Source organism: Psittacula echo (assembly GCF_963264785.1).
Source record: "Psittacula echo genome assembly, chromosome: 3".
Lineage (NCBI taxonomy): Eukaryota > Metazoa > Chordata > Aves > Psittaciformes > Psittacidae > Psittacula > Psittacula echo.
Genome location: NC_137736.1, coordinates 46,840,800 through 46,866,909, shown reverse-complemented (window position 1 = coordinate 46,866,909; position 26,110 = coordinate 46,840,800). Strand labels below are relative to the sequence as shown.

General features: G+C 36.3%; 1 protein-coding gene across 2 annotated transcripts in view; it reads left to right on the top strand.

Annotated features, from left to right (window-relative positions):
- Positions 1-1,859: 1,859 nt before the first annotated feature.
- Positions 1,860-26,110, top strand: part of CDKL5 (cyclin dependent kinase like 5) — a gene marked incomplete at its 3' end in the record, with an annotated part of 76,818 nt that continues 52,567 nt past the window's right edge. For both annotated transcript variants that reach the window (XM_080613808.1, XM_080613807.1), the window contains exons 1-2: positions 1,860-2,011; positions 2,567-2,601. In XM_080613808.1, coding sequence (XP_080469934.1) covers positions 1,948-2,011; positions 2,567-2,601 — 99 coding nt within the window. In that variant the 5' untranslated portion in view covers positions 1,860-1,947. The remainder of the gene's footprint in view (positions 2,012-2,566; positions 2,602-26,110) is intronic.

Sequence of the window (26,110 nt, the reverse complement as noted above, 5' to 3'; positions counted from 1 at the left end):
TAGAAAGACTTGTCAATGAATAACAGAGGATTTGATGATGTTATTGAATAGTGCTAATAGAAAACAGATGTTTTCTAACTGTTCCTTTCTTTCTGGAAAGTATTTTTTTTCTGTTCTGAACATGGCTGACTTGTTTTCTTGTGTCTTGCTTATGTTACAGCATTATGGTTCTTTCATGGTGTGTGTAGCAGCATTTCTGTCACTCAGCTGCAGCATAGAACAGCCAGCTGCACCATGCGCCTGGTACTAGACTGTTTCCATAGAGAGCTGAAGCAGCCCGGTGCAGGCTCTGTTCTCCTGTTGATGGGTGTATCTGAGCAGATGCTCCTGCTTTTCCAGGAGCTCATGCTTTCAGCTTGTTACTGTAACCAGAAAGCCTGGACAAACAGCACAAAGGCTTTTGTGAGAAGGAGACGCCAAATGAGAAAGGAAAGGGTATTTTCTAAAATTCACAAGTGAAAAAAAAAGAAAAAAAGATTAATTGAAACGGTAAATTAAACTAGTGAAATAATCCATTATGGAGTGGGTAGCCTTTTTGAAAACAACTTAAAAAAAAAAACAAACCAAAAGACCACAATAACCGTCCCTTTAATGCAGAAGTCACTGCTTTATTATCAATGTTTGCTTCCTAGATACTGTGGATGATTAACTCTGAAGTTGCTGACACACACACGTGCACACCTCAAATGTTCTCCCTGTGTCTTACTGAGGCTAGTGTGATTGTGATTTTCTTCCACCCTTGAGTTGTCCTTTTTTTTTTTTTTCCCCATGTGTGACTTAGTCAAAACAGAGCTTTTGGCCAGCACCCAGTAGCTTCTAGTGAAATGCTGTCTGTGTGAGCCGAACCTGATATTATCAGGTCACATTCACCCATTACACATAAGTTAATTAAATGGATTCATTTCTACCCTGCCATCTTGTTCCTCATGAGTTGTCCTGTTATTGGAGTGCTGAACTGTGGAAATTACCTATTTCCAATTTATGGTGAAGTTATTTTAGCTCCTTCACATTTTTGGCTGTGAGATGTATGCCTTTAGGGTTAAAAATGCAGTCTGAGTTAGTAAAACCAGACTTCAGTGTATTTCGTTTATCAGACTTCTAAGATTATAGCAGAAATGTGGTGAACCTGAAACAGACAGACACAAAAACCTTTGTTCTTTAAGCTGTGTATAGTTGCTGGATTTACAAATTACTTCAGTGACTGAGAAACATAGAAAAAACCCCTATGAAAACCTTTTTTGCTGTTCATTGCATTTCCACCAAATAAGTTGATATGGAAATAATTTTCTACATCTGATTGCTAGTCAGTCTAGTAAATCTTTTTTCTTTTTTTTAACAATCACAGAAAATAGCAGTAGAAGAACGTTTGTTTTCTATCACTTAGTGTTCTTTCTACCTTATCCTTTTTTTTCATTATGGTGGACAAATAATAAATTGAGTAAACACAATTTGTTTTTACCTAGCTGTCAACATTCTTATGTTCTCAGTTTGGTGTAATTATGGGTGTATTTTTGCTCACTGAGATAGTTCCTATCAACATTTTTGCTTGTTTCTGTCCTGTAGAAAGTAAGTTAGCTATTACCGTAATAGACATCCTAAGTATGGGATTACAAGACCAGCTGTTCTGTCAGATATATGTTCTCAATAGGTTCTGTCCATTTTACTGCTGCTAAGCGTTCTTCAACTTAGAAGTAAATTAATAGTCTGTTAAAATTGTTAGACAATATTGGTGTGAAATAAACTGAAGCACTAATTACATTCTTTTCTCTTCTTTCCCCAGGAAGACACTGACTGCCTAGAAATTAAGAAAGGATTCTGAGAAGTCTGGTTGATCAAGGTGGAATTTTTTTTCACAACAGCCTTGTCACAATTGCCTCTTGCAAAATCTTTGGACGTTCCCTGTTGTGCCATGTTTTGTGGCTCCCACTGTAAGAGGAGTTTGTCTTGATGAAGATTCCTAACATTGGTAATGTGATGAATAAATTTGAGATCCTTGGGGTTGTAGGTGAAGGTAAGTAGTATCTTAATAAAAAATGAATTAGGATTTTATATAGGCTTGACTTAGTTGTCTTGATGGTAATCAGTTTTCATGTGCAAAATACTGCTGTATTCAGATTTTAAGAAACATCAGTTTATTCCCTATAGTTCCTTCTAATTCTATTCTTAGATGGAAGGAGAAGTTTGGAAGATAAAAGAAAAGGAAGAGAAATGGGACTGTGGTGTGGTGTGGGTTTTTTGTTGTTTTTTTTTTTCTTTTTTTTTTTTTTTTAGTTTAAGTTTACTATATTAATTTCTTTTTAATGATACTGGGACATGCAGGTTATCAAACTGCTCTGCAAGTATATTTAAAGGAAGTATTTTCGGCATTTTGAAATTTACTTTCAAGCAATTTTTATAAAATTGTTTCAGTATGCATAACTTCAGTACAGTATCTGTGCAAGTTCTAGATAATGAATAATGGAACAGTATTATTTCTGTAACCAAAAGGTGACTGAAGGCTGTTTTATCTTGCCACTTTTTTATTTTCTGCTTTGAGATGGTTTATCTCTTTTCTTCTTTGTTTCAGGTGCCTATGGCGTTGTACTTAAATGCAGACACAAGGTAAGTAAATTGCTTTAAGTTAAATGCTGGTATTTGGTGACAATGTCTTGTGATGAGAACTGAGATATTATTATGTATAAGATTTCTTAAAAAAAAAAAAAAGTTGTTTTGGAATGCCATTTATGCTCAAGCAGTCTCAATTAGAATGTCAAATTAATTGCTAAATACTGCTGTATAACCACTTACCTGTCTTGGGGCAGGGGAACAGAATGGGATCCATATGGAATTTCTGCAGCTGTTAGACAATGAAAGTGCCTTACGAAAGCACTGACTTCTATGCTAGTTGATTTTAATTTGAAAGAAGTAGTAAAAAGAAAAAACTGTTTCAGACAAAATGACATCTGGCAACTCGTCTACACTATTTTAACTACTGTGTAAGTTGGATAAATCTGAACTTGCTGCTCATCAGCAAGGAACTGACATGAACTACTTTGCTGTCTTTGGAGCAGCAATATAGTCATATAACAAAATAACATCTACTTCTGTGAAGCAAAACTTTCGAGAATCGTAGAATTATTCATGTATAGTGATCCAGGAACAGTTGGGGGGGGTTGTTTGTTTTTGGTGTCTGGGGTTTTTTTATGTAGCTCATGCCTTTTACTAGAAAGAAGTTATCACAGTGCAGCAGGTCTATCTTCCTGCAGTGGCTTTTAGCACGTACACAGAACGACTTCCACAGAGGATGTATGTATTTGGAGCGGCTTACGCTATTATATTGACTTAAAGTTAAAGAAGGGGGAAAAAAAGAGGGCTTGGAAAGATCCTATCTCAAGTTGGAGCCTTGTCAGGCTTCAGGGAGACTGTAACACTCAATAGAATGGCTTTGGTATTTAGTATTTAGTATATTTGGTATATAGTTACAGAATTATGATTCAGGGTGAATAGTTTGAAAGCACCTTGGTAGTAACAATACAGTTTATATTAGGCAGCTCTCTTTATGGAAGGTAACCTCATGGAGACTTCAGAAATTTCTAGGATTTCCTGTGTTGCTGAGTGAAATTTCACGTCTGCATGTCTTTAGTCATGGCCTCATCTGAAAGAGTTTAGAACTCTACAAGCATTGTGTAATGCCAGGGTAGCCTGTTGTCAGTTCCTATAAGAATACCTTACAGTATACCAGGCGACTAGAAAGGAAAGGCTTTCCTTTAGCACAGGGAGGTGTTTCTTCCTATATCCTATGCAAGGATCTAAACTTTTAGGTAGTCACACAATTTTTTTTCCTTAGCTTGAAAATTAATTGATCCAACTGTATTGAAGTTCTAAAACAAAGTTGTAATTGTTAAAGCTGCTAGCAAGTGGATTTACTAAGACCTAGGGTTTCCAGTATTTGGAGATCTGAAGAAAAGGCAAGGTATGTTGGTATTTTAAACTCACAGATTTATGATTCTCACTTACTTAAAACAAGCTGCACCCAATGTCTAGAAGCAGATGACTTTAGGGGCTATCTGTTTTGCAAAAAAAACCCCCACAAAACTATCTAGAAGTTAAACTTTGACATGCATCTTTTTTACCCATCCTTCACCCGCTGTTTGTCATCTTAACTTTTTCCTTGTATGCCTTGGAAAATATGTTGAGAGGGACCTGTTCCCAGTTCTTTTGCAAGTTGCTGCATAGATTCAGAGCAGGCATGTCCTGCTTGTTGCCTATTTAGGCAAGGTTTGTTAAAAGAACATTTAATAATTGCCACAAGAATTTAGTTTATGTTTAATTGTAGGCATCATAGTAAATAGAATTCTTTCCTGGTTCCTACAATTTTGATGCATTTTATTAATTTTTACTTGGCTTATTCCTTTTAAATATGGAGGAAAAGTGGCTGTAAAGTTGGAGGAACAGTATGTATTGGAGCTTGAAGATGTGGAAAGGTGCTGCCTGTTTTTTACAGATTTTTGCTACCTTAAGACAGAAAAGGTCTAAATTATAGACAGAAATTTTAAGGCTATGATATTAATCATTGACTAGAATGAACATGGTAGAAGTTGTAAAATTGTAAAGAAACACCTTTCTAATGGGGAAGGACAGAGAAGAAAAAAAGGGGAGAAGATTCTAATTCCTGTGAGATCAAAGGTGTTATAAACTAAAGGGGTGGAGTTTACGTGAGGCTTAAAAACAGTCACTAATTGGCACAAAATGGGAATTTCTCCCAAACCATAATAAAAAAAATTGTTCATTAAGAAAAGTTACTTGTATACGAAGGAGGAAAAAACCCTATTGCAAGACGGTATATGTGGTTGTTCTCCTTGATCAAGAACTGTCTTTTTAATATAACTTCCCTACTTTTATAGGAAAACAAAGATTGAATTAACTTAACTTTCATGAAGTTTTAACAGAATTACCTTGAAATGCAAGGGTATGTGGCTTGGTTTGGCTTTGGTTGTTGTGGTTTGGTTGAGGTTTTTTTTTACTGTTTGGCTGCTGATGGCCATACCTTTTTTAGTATGGATGAAGAAAGTAAGAAATTGTTCCACATGATTTGCCTGCAGGTAGCACAATTGAACATTGAGTACATTACATAGGAAGTCTATTTGGCACCACATAAGAAGTTCAGAAGCAGCATAAAAACAAGAGAATGCTGCAGTATTTTTAATGTATGTATGATATATACCACACCAGCCTTGGTCATGTTCCCTCAGCATGTGCTAATTTTCATTTTGTGCCAAGCTAGTAATTATGTCTAAGAATTTAAATATAGAAGTATTTATATTCATAAACAGTGGGAACATGCCAGGATCAAATTCTCAGCTCTTGTAAGTCAATTTATCTCCATTTTATTGGGGAGAGGGTAAATTTTGTGTGAAATGTGGAGCTTGCCCCTAATTGCAACAATTGCAATGTGTAATCCCTAGTGTTTCAATAAATATATCTCTATGCCCCAGTGAGTTTCATAGGCATGTGTATATGGATTTAAATTGGAGAGACTGGCATAAGGAACAAATACCTTGTCATTATTATGTGCTTTTATTTTGCTAAGAGAATGTTATCAGAAAAGCTGAAGTAGCTCCTCTAAATGACTGTGTTTACATTATTATAAAGCATGTTTTAATGTTTTTATTGCAAATCCCTTATTGCTAATTGTGGTTTGAGCATAAAGATTACTTTTCCTGGTTTATCAGATGTTTTGGGGTTTATTTGGTGATTTTGTTTGTTGGTTTTGGATTTTTTTTCTTTTTTTTTATTTTCTGATGTGAATTTAATCCGAATAATACTGATAAAGCAGAACTGCTGTTCTGAAAAGCTTTTTTTTTCCCCTTCTTTTAAAGAGAGGACTTTTCATAAGGAAATATACTGGAGTACATTGTGTTTGATAATACTGGAAATACATTTTTATACTCCCAAACTATTAAAATAGGTTTTCTTGGCTTATTTACTGGATCTTGGCTGTTTACTGAAAATAGGAGCCACTTGAACGGTTCAGCAGTGTCAGACATTATGGCTGAGGAAAAGAATTTTTGCTTATGTTTAAGACTTATCAAATATTTGCCTTTAAATAAAACCACTATCCCCTTTACTTTGCAACTTGGGCTTGTGGCTTCATGCAGTTATCCTTTGCTAATAGAGACTTAGGCACAAGTATTAGGATGCTGGCACTGGATACAAAGCTAATAGGACAACATTGTGACTGAAAATCAATAAAATTATAGGAAGATGCTGTAGGAAAGCCATAGGTGTCCAAAGACAGGCACACTGAAGAAAGAAGCCTAGAGGCAAAACTTAAGCTGAAAGTTCCTGTAAATGTTTCAGTATACTTTGACGCAATATACAGGCAGAACATTTGGTATACTTTGACACTGTGTATTTCATTATTCAAGCTATTACAGGATTTTCTTACAAGAAAACTCTATTAATCATTTCTACTGTTAAACAAAATGGATGTTCATGTGTGGACTTCTTCCTGTGCTTTTAGATCAAAGGCAAGGCCTTACATTACAGGTGATGTAATAGTGGTTGCTGAGCGGGAGCAACCTGCTGGCTGCTCTGTTGCAAGAGCTGGCAGAGTTTGTCCTGCAGCCAAGGCGTTTGTGCAGCATAGGCCTGTGCCTCCTTAGGGGAACTCTATGTGGATCACTAACTCCTTGATGCATGATGGTCTTTATGATCAGGGTGACTAAACATTGTCACTGCCTCTTAGTTTGGCAGCTACCTTCACATTCCTATCAGTTCATTGGTCAGTTTTGTGAAAATGCCTTCTGCATTTTCCAAAATATCTTCTGTCTCCACCATGCTGTATTGTCATTGCAGCAGATGTTGAAGTGCTCCAAGTCCTCTGTAAAAACTAGACTTTATTTTTTATCTTTATTATCTATTTATCTATTTTGCTGTCTTGATCAGGTGCTTTGAAGCAAGCTCTCACCCTGATGCCACCTGGGTTGTTGTGTCTTCTAACCTTCATGCAAAACCTAGACTTGTTTCTTACTTATTTCTAAGAAAAGGCCATGCCTGCAAGCTTCCTTTTCATTTGCAAGAATCTCCTTGCCTTCTTAGCTCTTCCTTCTCAGAATATCCTGAGTTCATGGCAGTGCTGTGGTCATACAAGCACATTTTTTGTAATCCTGTTGAGGGATTTCATCATCTAGGATGACAGGTAGTTCAGACAATGCATATTTCTATAGCTGTGCACTGGCACCTAGTTCCTCCTGTTTGTTTCTTGTTACAGTTGCGTTTCGTGTACAGGCATCTGGGACCTGATTGTGTTGCTTTCAAAGAGGGAATGGGAGCTTCATACTCATAGAAAATTTGTGGTCTGCCTGGTGTTATAAAAACATGGTTCCAAATTTGCCTGGGAAATGGAGAAGTGATTCTAACAACTCCTGTATCTGCTGATGTTATTAAGATTGTCTTACTGTTCTCACTGGGTCCCTAGAGACCCTTCTTTTAGTGTTGTTGCTTAACTCTTAAATGTTAAATGTTTAACCCTTCTTATGTTTATGAGTTTCTCTTACGTGTCAAAATTAAAAGGTAAGTGTAATTGTTTGTAATAGTGTTTATCTTCAGTATGCTGTGCTTTCAGATGTTCTTGCTTTAGATCTAGCTTTTAAAGTTTCTTAACTCTCCAGCTTGTCTTAAGCCAAGTGCTTGGACTGAAGAATTAAGTCTTCATTTCAGTTTATCTTCAACTTCTTCCTGAAATTGATATAGTTCTTTTATTTTTTTATTTTTATTTTTTTCCCTTATACTTTGGATTTGATTGATTTGACAGTAGTTCCTGTTTGGATGACTGAGAAATGAAATGATGAGTACATGAAAAATCTGAGTTCCCAAAATAAGCACATATTGCTGCCTGCATTTTTTCCACTCAATGTTAATATCTTTCGTATGGTGAACGTAGTATGAGCTGATTTCAGATTTTGGCTTTGACTGCTCAGCTAGAGAATAAACTAGCACTGTCTGGTGCTTGAACCCCAGAATACTAGCTGTGCTGATTCAGAAGTTTCTGGTTCTTGGTGTTTGTATTTCACTAAACACTTTGTAATAATGTAAGGAGAGTTATTTCTGTCTGCTTTTGACAAGTAGATAGCTACTTGGTACAGTACTGCTATTGAACATTTTAATGACTAATCTGAAGGTAAATATGAAAGTACTGCTGTTAAGAGTTGTGGAAAACAGACTGCAGTGGTAAGCAATAGAAGATGATGATGCTGAGCATTTAGCGTTATGCGTCAAGTCATTCAATTCAGGGAAAGCATACATTAAATATTTGTATTTCTTTCTATACAATTGAATTTCAGGTTAGAACCTTCCGGCAAAAATTGAATTATGTTAGGAGCATTTTAAGCAATTAGTTTTAACATTTCAGAGTAAAGCTGAGTCATGCACAGACATTTTCCTATCTACTACCCTGATATACACCAGAATGGTCATTTTGCATCAGATGAGTTCAGCTAGCTCAGTACCTTAAAAGTGACTTTGTTAGAGGTAAACAACAGATGAAGAACAGGGCAGGCATGTTGTGATACTCCCCAAAGTATTCAGTGTCTCTAATTGGTACAGTTCTACTGGGAAGTCATTATCACCAGAATATTCTAGCACAGATTACGCCAGCAGTGTATTTTTTTTTCATTACTTTATCCTGTGCCTAAAGCCATCTGTACTTTAAGTTTTCTACTTGCCTGTGCATACTGTTTAAAGCATTAACTGATATTTCTGTATACTGTGTAAAATACTCTGTCCTTATGCTTTTGTTTTTACATACCATCAATTTACATATAACTATCCTTTCACCTAAAACCAGGTTAAAAGTACAGTGCCAAATCCTACTGATTAATGTCTTAGAAGTCACATATTCTCTCATTGTTACTATTGCTATCTTGTTGCTGTCTCTATTTGGTTACGTCCTCAAATTTTTTGCTGATCTTTCTTTGATTTATGTATGTAATTAAAACCAGCATTGCTAATTTTGTCTTCTAATCAAATGTGTTTGGGCAAGATTTTTGTTTTTAATCATGGCTGAGAGCAAATCTCTGTGCAGCATACTGTTTTCTCTCAGTAATGGCAGCTTACCTAGGGAGGATTATTGCACTTAATGCTGTTGTTCCTAAGGCTAAAACACCCACTCACTGGTGTGTTTTTGTGCCAAAACTTGTGTGAAATACATACAGTGAACATGAGACCTTTACTGAGCTTCTGAAGTAGATAGTGTGCCAGTAGTAAATGTTTGCAGTAGTCAGAGTTGAAATTTGTCTTGAGTATTATGTGAGGAAAATAGAGCTATTGGGCAAGCTGTAGTGCTGAAAATCGTATTAACTCTTTAATAACCATTTGCTTTAACTTCATCATTAGGCAATGAATAACCTTTTGAGTTCCTTACAGAATTCTCATTTGAAATATTAGATGTATAGTATTTCTTTCATGGGCTTCTATACTGTGCTTCCGTGGCATTCCCTTGAGTGTGGCAGTGTGAGGTAAGCTAAATTAGTGCTAATTCGCTTCAGTTATCACTTTCCTATATGTATAGGTAAATGACATACAGTAATGAACTGTAACTGCTTGCTATGCAGGGTGGATGCTAATGTGGTACTGGAAATTTCTAAAGCTTTCGTTATTCATTTATGCAGTGTGACATTTTGTCTGTACATGAACCCGGGTCTCTTCCGTAGTCCTCTCAGTTCCCTGTAGTAGGGGGAAACAATCAGATTAGCATTGTATTAAAGCGTTTTAAATATCAGCGAAGTCCTGATTTAGATTAAAGTGGAAGATTCATATGTGTATGGTTATTGCTCAAAAGATCAGATAGTTGTGTGGAACGGAGGGTAGAAATTAAGTTGCTGAGATCACACAGGTTGGGAAGATAGCTGACTCTTTGGTCTTTCCTCACCTCCCATCCTCAAGGTTGGCTATAATATTCTCTGATTACTGCCTTTTATGTATTTTCCTCAAAGTCTTATTCTCTCTCCGCAATTTTTTAAAAAGAGTTGTTTCATAAAATAATAAAACCCATTAAAGCACTAATTTTGAGAAAGCTATCAAACTCTAAAATTATTTACCTGCTCCAGTGGGGGAGGAAAAAAAAAATCAGATCTCTGGTTGGTGTTGTTCCAATTTCCTAAAAGCCTGAGTTCTAGGATTAACTGAAGTAAACATTTGGTTTTCATAGTTTTAAGGCTGTGTAGGATGAGAGGTTAAAGTAAGGTAGTCCCAGGTCTCCATTTGATTGCTTTTGTTAGATTATGTTGTCTTCTATGTTATTTCTGCTATAGATTGACAAAGTATGCTTTATTTCAAAGAATTTTAAATTTGTTCTTATGTGAACCCTTGCTGTCTTTTTCAATCACATACAATGATTTCTTTAACAGGACCTGGCCAGGCTGTACAAAGCAGTCACAAAAAGAAATGCATTAAACGTAATGCATTTATTACTTACATTGGTCTGTCCGTAGTTTGTCCTGCAGCCGAGGGTTTTGAGTAGTGTTGCTTTGAAATCTGTAGTTGTGGTGTTTCCCTGAGTCTTTTATGACAATCCAGACTGCTATATGAAAGGTCCCTTGTAGGATACTCCATTCCCCTACCTCCTTCTGTGTACTTGACATGTTATGAACCCTTCTCAAATGTGGGCAGTATTCAGCATTCAAAACTGGCATCCCCTCCCTCTCTTCTCCCCAAAGGCTAATTTACAAATAGAAGGTGCAGGTGAAAGATGAGAGAGCTTTTCAGAGGGGAGAAACTAAAATGTTGTGGAAAGATACCAAGATATTTATTTTTTTCAGCTGTGTTGAATTTAAAGCAGTACAATATGAGGGTGTTACTTTCAGTGCCACAAATTAGGATGGCTTAAGTTCACTTGGCGATTATAACATGGGGCAATGGAATTTCATGCAATACAAAGCTGGGATGCAAAAACCTGATGCTGCAGATCTTCAAAACATGAAGGGGGAGGGAGAGAATCAGGTGATCACTCTTATACTCCAGTAATGAAGGTAGCTGAAGGAGGCATAGAAGCCTGAGTTAAAAATAACAGGAGTATTTCATCTCACCTTGGGAAGGTTATAGGAAATGTGTTACTGGTGGCTTTCAATTTGAATTAAGTCAAAGATAAGTAATTTGTTACAGTCACAGTGTTTCAGATCAGTATTTCTTTTAGTCACGCAGCTTTTTCTAGTTTCACACTAATGGCTCTAGATTAACCAGACGTCTGTCACACTTTGTTTCTTAAAGAAATTGTGTGTCTTTCTGATCGTGTTTTACATATGTTACATGAATTCCTGCTATTGGTACTGGTTTGACTAAGTGAAAGGTTACTGCTTCTGCCGCAAATAACGCTTTTCATTGGAAATAAATAAATAAATAGACACACTCCTTAGTAGTTGCTTCATGCTCCCATCTGCAAAGGGATTATATATCATTACACTTGTAGTAATAGAGGAATTGTATTCAGACCTGCAGCAGTGTGTTTTGTGGCTTTCCCTAATGGCTCTTAATTGCAAACAGCTTGTAGTGCTCTATCTCATTCTAATGCACTTGTAAGTGAAACCTTATTTTTAACTGTAGATGTGATGAGCACGCAGAGCAAGACTATCCATATAAATGAGTCTTTCTTGCAAAAAGTTGAAAATGTTATGCTGAAAATTAAACTTTAAGAACATGACTGCAGTGTTCCTTAGAAGCAGCAGCAGAAGAAATTGACTTAGATGAAGATTTGAGACCTCATGTAGGGTCTTGGGTCATTAGGAAAGTAGTGGTGCAGGCTAGGGAATGCAAATTAGTATATGGGAGAAGGAACAACATATGGCTAATAATAGGACTACATCTGTAGTAGTATGATCTTGCTTGAATATTGGATTACAGTCTAGTCTTGTCATCAAATTGCAAATTACTGTGTAGCATAATTGTATTTCTAAATTTTAGACTAATTGTTTTCCTGCAGGGAATTCTTGTAGACTTCTTAAACTTTTGTAGGACATGTGAGCAGCTCTAAGAGCACTAGGTTAATCACGGATCTCTGGATGCTCCATGTGTTTAAATAAAGGCCAGTAAAATAGAGCATAATTCAGTGTTTGAGAAGAACGTTAATGTAGATTATTAAATGTACCATGGTAAAAAATGGATCTGGGTGGCTTTCAAAATTGTTTGTAGAAGTCAAGTTAATCTAAAATGTTAGTATGCTAAAGTGTCTTGAATATGCAAATTACATTAACTTGTGTGTGTGTGTGTGTGTGTGTGTGTGTGTGTGTGAATTTAAAGCCTTTTTGTTTTAAGCCAGAAGTCCTGGGAAATGAATACTTGACAGTGTAGGGAAAATATTGACAACAATAGTAAAAACTTTCCTAGCTTTTCACTTTATCTGAAAGCTATAGGCTCTTCTTGGCACATGTATTTTTTTCATCAGTAAGTAGTACAGTGCCTTTTTAAATAGTAAGTTGTCCTTCTGAATGTTCTTGTTAAAGTAATTTAATTTTCCATGATTGCTCAGTTCTGTGTAACTCCTAATTGGTGGAATATCCTCCTGAAAATATAGAAAATTTTCTATTCTCTTTGAACAAAAAATTCTGGAATGTGTAACTTCAGGTGCAGTGGTGTTTACTTCTCATTCAAAGCCTGGATAGCAATAAACAGAGAAAAAAGGAAAGTAGTTTCCATTTATAACATTTCATCTGATGTGTACAAATATAAAATTTCATGCAAAGAACTTAATAACGGCACTTAGTGTATGTAGTGTTTGATCTCAGCTAAACAGGACTAGACAGGCCTGGCGTCACAGAATAGCTATCAAGAACTTTTGGATACGGTGGGAGGCCAGCTGAGCTCTAGAACAGAAGCTGTTTTGTTAAGATTGCATGGTGTTCAGTCTTTCTGCGATGCTAGCTGTTGTTGCAGGTTTGCACAGAACTGGAAGCATTCTTTATGCTAAGTGTCCCTTATACATGTATTGCAATTATGAAACTCTCCAGAACACATGCTTCTGGTTTGCTATACTTAGCTGCACCTGGACAATAAAGCTTTGATGAGTCTGCTGCTTGCTTTTGGTAAAGAGCAGTCCAATTGCCAGTTTCATAGGAAAACCAAAACACCCTCTGGATTTGTAAAGTATTTGCTTTTTTATTGTATTATTTCTGATTTATTTTAGCTTAGATTGCTAAATCAGACCAATCTTCATGCAAGTCCTTTTAAATCCTAACCCTTTAATGTAATGGCTTAACTTTGCCCATTGTGAAAAATCACCCACATTATGGAATTCTGTTACCATTTTTCCAGATGTGTAGCAAAGTGAGGATTTGTGCCTGAATAGCACAGGTAATGCTCTGTTGGAAACACATATGCCAGCATTGCTCTCAGGTTTATAGCTGCTTGCTCCTTAAAACTTTGATAAAGCATCTTCCATTTATTCATCTATGTGAACGCTAATTTCTGTAGAGAACCACAGTATAGAAAGGTTAGTATAACAAAATTCAGTGTAAATCTTACAGAAGGGAAAAGTGAATACTTGCAGGATGCTGAGGTAGAATGAATTTTCCCCATTCTTTCATGATTTTATTTACTTGTACACTTATACACATACTCTTAGAAGTATAAAGGTGTAGGTGTGTGCCCACATGGCCAGTATCTAATTTGAGCAGTATCAATGTGCAGGGTGGAGGATGAGTGCAAGTAGCTGTCAAGTCCCATTACATCTCTGGGGTTTCTTTCGATGGTGACAGCAAACTAGTTCTTACATCTTTTGTATATATTTTATGCTTAGTTGTCCGTTGCTATGGGATTGGCCTTAGCCTCAATCTTGCTTGCTTCAACTTCCATGATTCTGTTATTCTTGTTCGGAACTTGTTTGAATTGTATGCCTAGAATCTGTTCCCATGATGAGCTAACAGAAGAGAGGCTGGTATATGTTATAAGCCTCAACCTTGAAGCTGTCCTGCTGTTGTTAGGGTGCAGGATCTGCTTGTGAGTCAGCTGTGCTGCAAGCTTCTGGGTTTCACATAATGTTTTACTCAATTTTACTATTGAAGCACCATCCTGGGAACAGTTTTCTCCATTATCAATAATTATTATTCTTGAAACCTTTTTGTGCAGTTTCTTCTTATGCTTGTGCAAGCTTGTGTGCGTACTCTCTCAATGTCTGTCCTAATATCCTATTCATACTTTTCATACTTAGCCTGATCTGTTACATACTTCTGCAGAAGAAACAAGGTGTACAAATGTGCATGTTCTCTTATTCTGTTCTTAATTCTTTGTATAAAAGTGTGCTGCCTTATTGAGCAACTAAGTATCAGTTGACCATAAAATGTTTTGAGAGAAAGAAAGCTTAGTTTGGGTGCTGCTGTATCTCCTAATCTTTCAGTCCATGAACAGTCTTTATGGTGTTGAGAAGAACTCCTTTCCATATCTGTTATGAGGCATATTTTTATATAGAGTTCTAATAACAGCAGATTACCACAGATTCCAGTGTGGTGAAAATTGTGGTTTTCTTAGACTTAACCTTGGCTGAATAAGGTTACTGTTATTATCCATTTTCCTTTTGGCTTTCGAGAGACTTTTTTTAGTAACTATGAGGTTTTCAAGTATGAGAGAGGTAGGTGACATTTGTAAGTGTAATCATGCACTGAGGTGTAGAAAGATTAAATTCTATAGGACCAAAAAAATGTGATTGGCTGGTTACACTACCTCTTCTTTTGACAGTACACATCTTGACCATGAGGCAAGCTATCTTCTTGAAATCAATTAACATTTTCAACAGAGGTGTAGTAATGCCATGTTTATGCACAGAAATATGTTACAGGCAATGCCATCTGCAGAGTAAAGCTGACTAGCTGCTGCTTCTGCAGGATCAAATTTCCTGTGACTGTGTGTGAGATTGTAATCAATCCAAGTGGTGCATTATCTCCCCCCCACCCCCCCACCCCCCCCCCCAAAAAAAAGGAAAAAAAAGAAAAAAAAATATAAGCTAGTGGAGAATGATGTTAAGATGTGTATACAAGATAGTATCTAGTGGAATTGCTGCCTGGGCTCTGAACCTGCTCTAATTTTGTCTTTCATGCTTCCACTGTTATAAACGTTGCTGTAGCGGTAAGGAATTTGGAACTGTTTGGGGAGCAAAAGAGAATCAGTAGGAACTTCACTAGTGACCTTTAGGAAGGCTTAAGAGATGGCAAACAACATCTATGCCATGGTCTCTACCAAGTTTAATTAATATATATATAAATAAAAATAGGAAATTCTATTTAGAAACTAAGAGAGATAATGGCCTCTTCATCCATTTTCCCCAGATTACATAAAATAGAGACTGCAAACCAGATCTCTCAGATGCTGTTAGTATCAGTGAAGCAAATCAACAAGATCAGCCTGTCTGTAATATTTTTCACTTTCTCTTCACTACGGTTCTCAATGAAGTTGGTAGTTTTTAATTTATGTTACTGAAGATTTTCTTTTGTTGTTTAACCAACATCCTTTTGGTTTCTAATGCATATGGCAGGGGTTTATAACTAGGTGATCTTTAAGGCCCCTTCCAACCCAAACGATCCTATGATTCTGCGTAGAGAGCCAAGCACAAGTGTGTACACACACACGCACACAGAGAGACACACACACACACACACACACATACATATGCTTGTTTAGATGATGGGTTACGGCAAGTGGTCTTTTTTGGTTAGTTTTAGAAACTGATACTAACCCATTCCTTCTGTTGCCTCTTGCAGATTTTTATATGTACTAGCATATAAACAGTTTAGCAAACTGTTATGCGAGTCCTTTTTATTTTCATGAATATGAAAACTGAACATTTGTCCCTCAATATAAAATATGAATGGTAATGATTCTGTTGTTTTATCAAAGTATTCAGCAGAAGTATAAAAGTCTTTAATCAAAATCTGAATAGAAACTTTACAACTGAAGTCTCATGATTATATTTTCTCAGCTTTCAGTCATCTGTTTATCTAAAAATCGTGTTTCAGGAACTTTCTGAAAAATTATCCTGGTTGCCAAAGCATCTTGTGCTTTTTCCCTGAACATGTTTGCATGAAAGAAAGCAATTTTTGCCACTTCTGAGCTATTAAAAAAAAAAAAAAAAGAAGTCAATTTTGATAGTTCTAGGAAACAGTAAGTCCTGGAGTCTTTCAGTGGGAGATCATGCCTTTTGTGAAAATATCTGCCTAGAAATTAAATTATTTCTTGTAAAGAATAGATCACTGGAAAGACAAAAGTATGGGTAGAATTAGGTCCAGGGATCTTTTGTCCATGGATTTGTTTGGATTTTTGGATTAGGGTGGGTGAACAAATAACATTCTACAAGGCTACCTTTATCTTTTTGAGGAGGTGGTGACAGTTGACTGTTCAGACTGGGCTACCTGAATGAAAGATGTGTGAGGAAGACTGATTTTTTTTAATTTTTTTTTTAATGAGGATTTGCACTGGCTTTACAGTAATTAATGATTCAGTTGTTAATGTTCTTTTATATTACTCATCATACTCAGAGCTTTGTCTATATATCTTAAATTGTAATGTTGCTTTAAGTAAAAATTAAAAAAACCTCACATCCAGAATCGTGTTGTAATGAAACCAAGTCAGGTTTAGTACACTCAAATACAAGTGCTTGTCAAGAGACTGCTGTTAGAACTATTGTTTATACTCTGTACCTTTGCTGCTGTATCAGTTTACAAAGGACAGAAGGCAACCTTCCTCTGAAGAAACTTTGTTTTTCATATCTGCACCTAGTTTAGACTAAGTACTGTGATGAAGATCCAAGCTTACTTATACAGTTTTAGCTTTTGGATTTTTTTCAGTAATCTTAAAATTTTTTTGTATCCCCTTAATAATATCTGAAGTAATAGTAGTATTATTAAATATAAATGAGAAATTTTATTAAGTAAAAATTTGAAACCTTTACTGCGCAAAGAACCCTAAAGCTGCTGGTGTGTTTTTTTTGGTTTTTTTTCCCTACTTCTTTATAAATGAGTCTTTAAAGTGCCTTGAAACTGAGAGAAATATAGCTGTAGGAGATCAATGTATAACACACATTCTAAATACATATTTTTCTTATGACAGCCTCTCATGTTAACCTTTGTGCTCTTACTCAAAGATCTTGTCTGAAACATTCTCCTGAGAGCTTTGCATAAGGAAAGGAGCTATTTCTAATGAGGCACTGTTTGTAAGTTATTTAAAGCTTTATTGATCCAGGTAGTACCTTCAGTTATACCAGGGAAAGAAAATGCAAAGCTTATAGCAGAGATATGTATAGCTTTATGAAGATAGTCACCAGAGAACATGTTCTCTAATGTGCAGGCTAAAGAAGAAAGATGAGCTTCAGAAATTCTGGTCTTATTGCTAGCTATGCCAGATTGCTTTGTGGGATGTGAGAATTGATGCTGCACAGTTACGTTGGCAATGTAGAGGATCTTACTTCAGTAGCACACTTGGGAAGACTGTATTTGTGTTTCTAGCATACGTATTGCAAACACAATCCAGTGGACTGAGGTGTTAATTTAGTGACAGAACTCAAAAAATACTGATACAGAGAAGGTAATATCTCTGAAGTTACTAGTGTTGATAACTATTTCTGAAATGTACCTTAAAACCACGTTTGCATATAAGTTTGTGCATACGTGACAAAAAACCAAAAAAACCCCAAAACCAGACAGAAGGGTTGCAAAGTCGAGTAATTTGGGTGGAATTAATTTCACCCACTGTTTCAGTGTGTAGGTCTTGCGTAATCAATCTCTCTAGTTTATATAAATTGAGAGAGTCCAACATCCAAAAAGCAGTTCTTACCTTCTGGAAATGATTAAAAATCAGTAACCTTCTGGCTGAATCTTCTGTCCTTGCCCTGCTTTTACTAGCTGTGGGGAAAGCCTTGACAATGCACATTGGATATATAACTCTTAGTTGGCTATAACTAAATGAGATGGACTCAATCGTAGGAAATATTTGAGGGTTTCTGTGGATTTATTGAGTTTTTTAAACACAGAATATACTTGTTCTCAGTTTAAATTTAGCTTTAGAGATTGCTGTTTCTATTTTAGACCTGGAAAAGGGTTTCAGTTTCTTTTGTGTGCACCAGTAGTTCTAATAAAAGAATGCTACTTTTTCAAATAATGCCATCCTTATATATAAACTTACTTTTCTGCACATAATTTTCCAGACTTCTCAAACGCAAAATTCATCATATAACACCATATGGATACCTACGCAGTTGTCACACAGCTGTCAGTTTCTAGTATTTGAGATGGTGTAACTAGTAACCTGTTGCCTTCATCCCCCGTGCATACCAGAACTCTGTGGAATGAGACTTTTATGTGGTTTTAGTGGGTTTGCAGCTATTTCCGAATTCTTACCATTCCTCTGCTTTAAGTAAAATTAGGTTCCAGTAAAATTTAGAGCTCACATTCATTTATTTGTTATGCTGGTTTTAATACTAATTTCTGGGTCCATGTGCCTTATCCTAGTTCCCCCTTCCAGTCTGTTTTCAGCCTGCATTTGTGTGCCTTCTTTTCCTTGCCTCTTTAGGCTTTTTATTCCTTGACCTTCAGCTCATCATTCTGCACTGTTTTTTTATCCCCTCTCCCCACATTTCCAGTGCTTGGGACAATAAAATTGGTGAGATTGACACTATTTTCCTTCTCCTTTTCCCAAGAAATACTCATTTGTCATGTTCAGACAAACTTTCGAGAATTCTGTGTATCTTTTTTTTTTCTGGCTCAAAAGCACATGTGTGTGCAAGATCTAAAAGTGGGATGTGTTAGATAATCTGATCCGTAGGGGCAAGTTTTGTTAGAATGGGTTTTTTTTAAATCTTCCTGGAACTTCTGTGATATTTAGCCTTTTTTCTCCTTTTTGAGATATAAGAGAAAATGCACCCATCTAGTCATGAGACTTTGGATGCTGCAGAAACTCCCTGAAATAAGTCTACAAACTCTCTTTCTCGATTTAGCTCCAAAACTGAAATTTAATCTGTAGAAATGCTGTTTTTATGAAGACTTAGCTGACATTTCTTCATCATCTATTAGTAGTAACTGAAGTTTCCCTTGTGTGCAGATTCCTTTATTTCCTTATGTACATTGTGCTTTTCAAATTAACTGATTTACCATGCAACTTATATAGAGGCAGCCCTCCTGTTCCTCTGTCCTCTGCAACAGTGAACAGTAAAACCTGTACGTGTTTGAGGAATGAATCCTGCCTGCTGTCTCTTTTAAAGCAGTTTGGATTGAATTTTAATCCTTAATGTTATTCTATGAAGAAGAGAAAAATCTCTAAAAGGAATACAGTTTTGAGTGCTTGGCAGAGCAAAATGGCAGTCGTCTTAAGACATTCTTCTAAAGAATGCACTGTCTGTATAATCCTAGAGGAAAAAAAACCTTGCCTTCTCTGCAAATCTGCATGTAGAAATTTTGAGAAGAAATTAAGGTGTCCACTGAAGCCCGTATCAATATTCAGGCTGGAAAAAAAAAAAACCCTTAAAAAAACCCCAAACAGCTAAATTGAAAGGGAAGTAGGAAAGAACATTGGTCTGTATAACATCCATCAGACTGGTAGGGAAAGAGAGAGAACTGAATGTCAGGAAAAATTATCTTGGTTTATTATAATTAAATTAAAAAAGAATTAAAAAATTGAGAACAAGAAAATAGTACCAACTTGCATTTACAGAGCTTTCCCTGTTACAAGTTTGCCCTAGAATTTTGCTTTCATAAGAGCATAATGTCAGCAAAAATATCTCTTGATTCAGAGAAAAAAACCCCAAACAACTGAAGAGCAAAAAAGATGTCTTTTTGTAAGTGCTGTGAAATCCTTAAGGAAAAAAAACCCTCATTCTCCCATGATACTGTTGTCTATTGGAATACGTAGCCAAAGAGCTGAGGACAGAAAATATAGGTGGAATTTTTCTGTTTAAATTTATCATCCCTTCTCTAGAGCACAGTACAAAAATCTTATCATTAAAGATCTAAAAGAAGTGAAAGGAGTGTTTGTGAGCCTTCGTGCTTCTTGAGGAGAAGGGAGATACTGTATGAGAGAGAGGAAATGGAACAGCACATTCTTAGGGTTAATGTAGAAATTTGTTAAATGTTTCGCAGCCAAACCTGTCAACAAGCTGAGACCAGATTACCAAAGGTGCTAGTTGCATTGACGCGTTTTACCTACCAAATTGCATGGGCAAGATGATGTTACGCTATTATGCATGAACAGAATAGGAAAAAAAACCCACCAAAAAAACCCAAACAAACAAACAAACAGAACCAGTTTTCAGTGTGAAACTTTTTTTTTTTTTTCCCTGCTTAATTGGAAACACTAAACAAAAAATTCCTCATCTTTGGGATCACAGACAAAACCAACATTGTAGCTTGGGCTTTCTCCCAGATGTGGAAAGCTTATCATTACAAACATTTACTCTTTTTCAAATTAATGTATTAAACCCAAAAATAATGTCAACCAAGGCTCTTGCTTCTGTTCCAGAGCAGATCTGGAATGGCTGCTTTGTATCTGAATAGATGATTACCACCTCTCGTGGTTTAATGCCCACTCCAGAATACAGAGGAGTTGTTGCTGCTATTCGTGCAGGGGGGAGAAGTTGAAGTTAGGGCAAACCTCGTGTATGTCTGCAGCATGGAAATGACAATAGCTGCTGCTGGTTTCACTGTGGGGTGTTTTTTTTCCTCAGCACCAAGATAGACAATTTTTCTTTTGAAGATGGTGGTAAAGTGAGCAAACTAAGCTTGGGAAATCCTATTCTAGGTTGTGCTCTAAAACAAAAGTTTGCTTAATATTTGAAATTGTTAAAATTGAATTCATGCTGGGGATTTATGATGAATGGATACAAGTACTTTAGGAAAGATGAGCTTAAGAGACAAAGTGGGGTGAGGTTTCCTTTTGTGTGAAGGATTGTCTCAGGCTATGGAGATCTTTTCTGGGATGGATGACAGTGTGGTTGAGAGCCTGTGGTTCAGAATCAGAGGTGAAACCAGAAAGTGTGGAATTGTATCAGGATTTTGTTGCTACTAGATCCCTATGTTTAGGCTACTCAATCATGTCTGGAGTGTCTGGTCAACTTAGAGCTCCAGCTCTGCTTGTTGTAGTAGAAGCTTGAAGACAGAAATCACATGTAGATATTTGAATTTACATGTCTTACTCTCAAAACTGAATCCACTTGAAGAGTTTCAGCCTCAGGAACCTGCTTGACAAGTTTCCTTTGGTTTATAGTAGGTCTTGTTTTACAGATTAAAGAAAATTCCTGTTGTACTGTTAATAAGAAAAATGACAAAAATTTTAAATGTGAAAATACCAGATTAAAAAAAAAAAAAAATGTAACAATCGCAAAAGTAAAGATTTCAAAATAAAAGCTGATAAATTTCAGAAGTTTAGCCAATCACGCTGAAACAATTTTGACACTTGAAGTTGAAATAATAACACTGAAGACTTTGGCACTGATGCATGTTTTGAAAAACAAACAAACCAAAGAATATTTTCCAGCAAGTTTTACCTAGTCTTGAGTTACAAGATGCCAAGTGAAGGAATATTACATTAGTGATAACAAATAATTAAGAAATACAATGTAATTATAAATGTCTTGCTGACCTCTGCATTCATGGAGTTAGCGATATCTTAAAGGAAGCCCTAAAGTTAGTACAAGTTGTCTTCCTGCCTTTTCCACTTTATCACTTGTACTCCAAGGGTCAAGATTGTGCTATAAGTTATTTAATAATGCTGGTAACTGCCCAATGAAGTATTATGGTATTTATAAATAGCTTTATTTTTATTCCACAAATTCTCACAATTTCCAGTATTAACAGAGAAAAAAATCAAATAGAACTGGAAGAGGACTGAGGTCTGAACTTCAAACTACTGTTATTGACATTTAAGTATCAGAGAAAAATTATAACCATTTACTGAATTTGGGTACAGTTTTACATCTAGTGTTGGATTATACAATACTGCCAAATGGTAAAATTATATAGATCAGTTCTACAAGGGGATGAAATAAAGGCCAGATTATAAAAAAAAAAAAAAAAAAAAAAAAAAAAGGAAGAAGCTACAATACATGAAAAGCCAGAATAGGTGTATTTATAGTATCTAAAAGCTGCTTTTTATTCCAGATCTTTTTCATTACACTATTGTACAAATTCTTTGGGAATACAGATTTACTTTCTTGCTTGGAAAAAATTGTGAATAAATACGAAAAATGCATTTGGAGCAATGAAAGCTTCAATGCTAACCACTATCATCAGCCTAGCAGTTGGTAGAAAATATTGAAAGAGTTCAATTCCTTCAAGTGTTCTTTTCAGGGTAGTGTTTTAGGCTTGCAAGACTGTTTAAATGCTAATGTTATAGCCTTGGGTTAAAGAAATGCTAATCGCCATTGTTTATGAAGAGCTACCATTCAACATAAGGCAAAAGAGGAGGCTAGGAGAATTTGAACAGAGCTAACTTCAGTCTAGAGAGATGAGCCCCACCCCAGCCTTACTTGGGAGTCTAGGAAAGTCATTTCCTTCTGTTTATGCGGAGGTAACTGAGAGAGCCGTTTCTTTAGTCCTGCTCTGAGTCACTCCGCGCACCTCTGCCGATCTTACATGAAAGTGGGAGGGTCTTGCCTGAAAGGCTGAGATTAGTCTTTGCAATTTATGTGGAAAATAGAAGGGAAAAAACCCACCCAAAACATAAATTGGTAGATTTCAAGTTTTTGAAGACTGCAAGATGCACATGTTGTAACGCACTCCTCAGGATTCAGATATGCCTCCTAATAACTGCTCAAAGCAGAATCACCTACAGCAGATTGCTCCAAGTCTTGTCCTGGTTGAGTCTGAGTATCTCTAAGTCTATTCAGAATATCTCCAGGGATGGGGACACTGAAGGTTGGTTGAGAGGTGCCTTCCAGCCCCAACTGTCCTGCAAGCCTGTAAACTTACTGCAGTCTGGAGAGCTTTTGCCACCAGCAGAAGGGGGGACCCTTTGGTCTCTCTCAAGCCTGCTAGGGGGGCTGGGGCAGTTCAGAGGAGGGCCCCAGTCTGTGAGCCTGAAACAAATGGGCCACTCGTATGGCTTACAGATTTCTCCCACAGTTGGGTGAGAAATGCTTGCTGTTTATGATTCCCTTAAATTACACTTGATTTAAACCAGACAAGTGAAACTTGTCATGCAAACATTTACTTGTAATGTCTGAACAGACAACACAGTTGTTGCAAGTGTTTATGAAAAGACAGATAAAGAAATCAGAGAAGCTGTTTCAATCTGCTTGCATTTTTCAAAAAAAGTTCTATTGTTGCACACACTTACTGGTTGTTTCCGGACAAACTGGTAGCTAAAGGTTTCAGACTTTTCTTACCCTTTATTCCCCAGTGGAATAGCTAAGCTTTTATAGCTGTTCCTCCTCAGAAATCTTCTAGTGGATCCAGAGTGGTTTAGGCTTTCTCTAGTCCTCCTCTTGTTCTTGCTCAACTAGGAGACAGTGTAGCCCTCTTCTTTAAAATGGGTATGTGAAGTACATATATCTATTCTATTAAGAGTCTTCTGTTCTTAGCTGGTTAGTAAATAACATTCTGCTTTCAAGAGATATGAAATTGATTTGTTGTGATTCATTCTGGATGCCTCTTCTCAAGTAAACTAACAGGTATGTGTTGGAAAAAATTCTAATCCATTTTCCAGTAAATAGAGGCATTGTGATAGCTCAGACATACTGTTCTGTTAGTATTTACCAGAGGCTCTGTCTCTTCCTAAAAATAATTAGGACTTCTGGATTAGGAAGCAATTTCCTGAAAGTTCTGCTATGCTAAGAGTGATATTTCATAGATAACCCAAGTGTGGCATTTAACTGAAAAACAGGAGATTTACAGTTTTCTCAAGGGGGAAATACAGGATTAAAACAGGGAAATATCTCTTGATGGAAATTTCCTGACGTATTTTAGGTGTACAAGAATACACAGTGCTATGACTTATACTTTCCAATGCCAAACTCTTTGAAAAAAAGAAATTAAATCCATCGTCTTGCACATCTTTTTTTCTACAGAGAATATTCTAAGATACTCTACTAGATTTTGAAAGTAATGCTACAAAATTGCCAGCACCTAATATTAGAAGTCTTGAGAAGACAAGAAGCTGTCTTCTTATCTGTTAGTACTGTCCAAAGGTAGCAGTGTTTTAAGGCAGAATGCAAATCAACTCAGGACAGCATCTGGACGATATCATAGAATAGTTGGGGTTGGAAAGGACCTTAAGATCATCTAGTTCCAACCTCCCTGCCATGGGCAGGGACACCCCACACTAAACCATGTCACCCAAGGCCTCATCCAACCTGGCCTTGAACACCACCAGGGATGGAACATTCACAACCTCCCTGGGCAACCCATTCCAGTGCCTCACCACCCTCACAGTAAAGAATTTCTTCCTTATATCCAATCTAAACTTCCCCTGTTTAAGTTTTGACCCATTACCCCTTGTCCTATCACTTACAGTCCCTAATGAATAGTCCATCCCCAGGTAATGATGCCTGTTACTCTCAGAACCTGCACTGCAAGGTAGCTTGACTAAGTTTAAAGTCTTATCTAATGACATATGTTACATTTATACATTGGCATAGATTGATACATTAATTGATACTGACTAAAGTGTTAATATTTTCTGTTCTTGTTTTGAGAGTAACTTTGAAAAATGAATTTACTTGTTTTTAAAAAATCCATTTTAAGTGATTCATGAAAAATGAATGCTTTGCGATTTTGTAATGGTTTCATGGGCTTCTGTTGCCTCACTGGTGACTGCTTAATATTCCGTGATTTTTGTTAGAATCAAGATTATTGAAAGATTGATTCTAAACACTTAAATGTTGACGAACATAATAATGCTTATGCAAGTTGAAGAAAAACTGTACTACTTTGTTCAGAAAAGGCACTAGCCATAAGATATGTTTGGCTGAATTTTGTTGATTTTTTTTTTTTTTTTTTTTTTTAATGTGGCAAACTAATATATATAAAACAAATAGAAGAGACATGGATTAAGAATTTTTTGGTTTAGCCTTATTAAATGGTATTAACAGGTTTGTACAAAAAGAGATATTTTGCCCTATTTCAGATACATATAATGACGGAATCTGAATAATCAGTTTGTGTACATCCTTTTACACAAAGCTTTTCAGTAACATCTGTTGTATACTTCACTGTAAAACAGTGCTTTTCCTATAGTTTTATAACATAAAATGTTTCTAATATATGTGCTCAATAAGCAGAGGTAATAGCAATGCAAGGAGAGAACTGACTTGTGCTATTGCAAATTTGCTGTTGCCTCAGAATATAAAGTGAAACATTGAGGCCAGAGTTTTTTAGAAGAACAAGATAATGAGATGCTTAGTAATAAATGTATATCATGATATAAGCTAGTAGTAGGAAGTAGTAAAGATCAGAAAGGATATTCTGTGTTCCATAAAAAGCACAGAATTGTGGATGATTTTCTGGCAAAGAACAGCCACATACCCAGATCAGCAAGTGCCTACATGGGTTCGACATGAACCAAGGCACAACAAAAGGTGAAGGAGGATGGGAGCGAGGCACTGGGAGTGAGAATCTCAGCAAGATAAGAAGGAGCTGGAATTTACTGAGTTGCTAAATTGAGGACTGTTGGAAAACTTTGAAGGTCAGGTTCTCACACCTGTGCTTAACCAATTATATGTTAGTTGTTAATGGCCTCACCGATATGTATCCAATCACAATGTGCCAAGTTAGTGAAAACAACTTTAAGAAATAGTATATAAAGAGTTAGTTTTCTAGAATAAATGGCTTTGTCTGATCACATTGATCTCCGACTGAGTCCATTCCGCGACACAGAATATTTAGTATTTCTAAAGCTTTTTTTCTTTCCTTGATGTTCATTGAGGTCTCAAACATTCAACCAACTAGTAACAGCTGATCTACCATGACGATACATTAATTGGATGTAAGAATTTTCCATGCTTGCAGTTGGATGCTGAGCTATTGTCTGAGGAGGTTTCCACGTGTCTAAGGAGGTTTTCACAGTCAGGCTGAACATTATTTTCAGTAATGTCCTGTTTCAGACAGAGTTTTTTCTGTCTTAAAAAAAACTTTTTGGAAAAAAAAAAGCTGGTTTAGAGAATGACAAT